This window comes from Echinops telfairi, unplaced genomic scaffold (genome assembly GCF_000313985.2).
Source record: "Echinops telfairi isolate 266 unplaced genomic scaffold, ASM31398v2 ScPeMD7_5868;HRSCAF=6743_0, whole genome shotgun sequence".
Classification (NCBI taxonomy): Eukaryota; Metazoa; Chordata; class Mammalia; order Afrosoricida; family Tenrecidae; genus Echinops; species Echinops telfairi.
Genome location: NW_022109767.1, coordinates 17,855,907 through 17,856,920, shown reverse-complemented (window position 1 = coordinate 17,856,920; position 1,014 = coordinate 17,855,907). Strand labels below are relative to the sequence as shown.

General features: G+C 59.9%; 1 protein-coding gene across 1 annotated transcript in view; it reads left to right on the top strand.

Moving 5' to 3' along the window:
- The first annotated feature begins 346 nt into the window (after positions 1–346).
- Positions 347–1,014, top strand: part of ETFDH (electron transfer flavoprotein dehydrogenase) — a 48,602-nt gene continuing 47,934 nt past the window's right edge. The window contains exon 1 of the mRNA XM_004708737.2: positions 347–513. Within this exon, the coding sequence (XP_004708794.1) occupies positions 480–513 (34 nt within the window). The 5' untranslated portion in view covers positions 347–479. The remainder of the gene's footprint in view (positions 514–1,014) is intronic.

Genomic DNA, 1,014 nt, shown 5'->3' with positions numbered 1-1,014 from the left:
CTGTGGCCTCTCTCCGCCCATGCGCGCCGGCTCAGAAGGCGCAGGAGTGCAAACTACAAGTCCCAGGAGGCAGTGCGTGTCCCTGGGCTCCTCCCCCTTTAAGCTGAGGCGCCTTCTGGTATAGGATTGGCGGACGGCCAAGTAGCTTGCCACGCCTCCGCGAGTGGTAGGCCGGAGACCCAATCAAGCGCGATGTGTCTGAGTCAACCGGATGGCAGTTTTGTTTGGGTTTTCCTCTTCCTCTGTCGGGACCCGGAAGTATTTCCAGCCATCCGGTCGTCATCGCGCCGGCGCAGAGCATTGGGGAGGTGGAGTGGGCGGGGCTGTAGGCTGACCCGGGAAACGAACGTCAGGATTTGGGCTGGTGTGCCTCGACTGGCGATGGCGCCCCCCGAGGCTTAGAGGTCCAGCGCCAGCGGCCGGCTTGGCACAAGACGCCCGCATTTGTGTCAGACCGTGGGAGCCCTGGTTTTAGGAACATGCTGCTGCCGCTGGCCAAGCTGTCCTGCCCGGGTGAGCGGGAACTTCGGGCGGGAAGAGGGGAGGAAGGTCGCGGAGTGAGGGCGACAGGGACGGACCCCGCGTGCAGCCGCGGGCCCTGCACCCCTCGGGTCTCTCCGACCCCACGGGGACCAAGCCCGCGTTGTCGGCGGACCCCGAATCCCCGCGCGGGTCGTCTGTGCGAGAACAGTGCCAACTAGGGCAAAGGTCATGGCCGCTGGAACCTGTCAACAAAGACCTGACCCGAGTCGGTGCACCCCTGGGTCCTCACCCTTATCCCGAAGCTCAAGCTTTGTCTGTTGTCTTGTTGGAAGGGGGGCTGGGGGAGGAATATTTGCACGGGTTGTCGCCTTGGTCGTGACCTGTGTTTTTGCATCTCAACCATTGTCGAAAGTTAACTTTAGGGGTCTCTGGGTTATGAAACACGTGGAAATACCACATTACCTCCCTTGTCACGTAAAAAAAAAGTAAATGAAGCAGTTGTTAGAGCTTTTCTTTTTTCTTTTTTTTTTT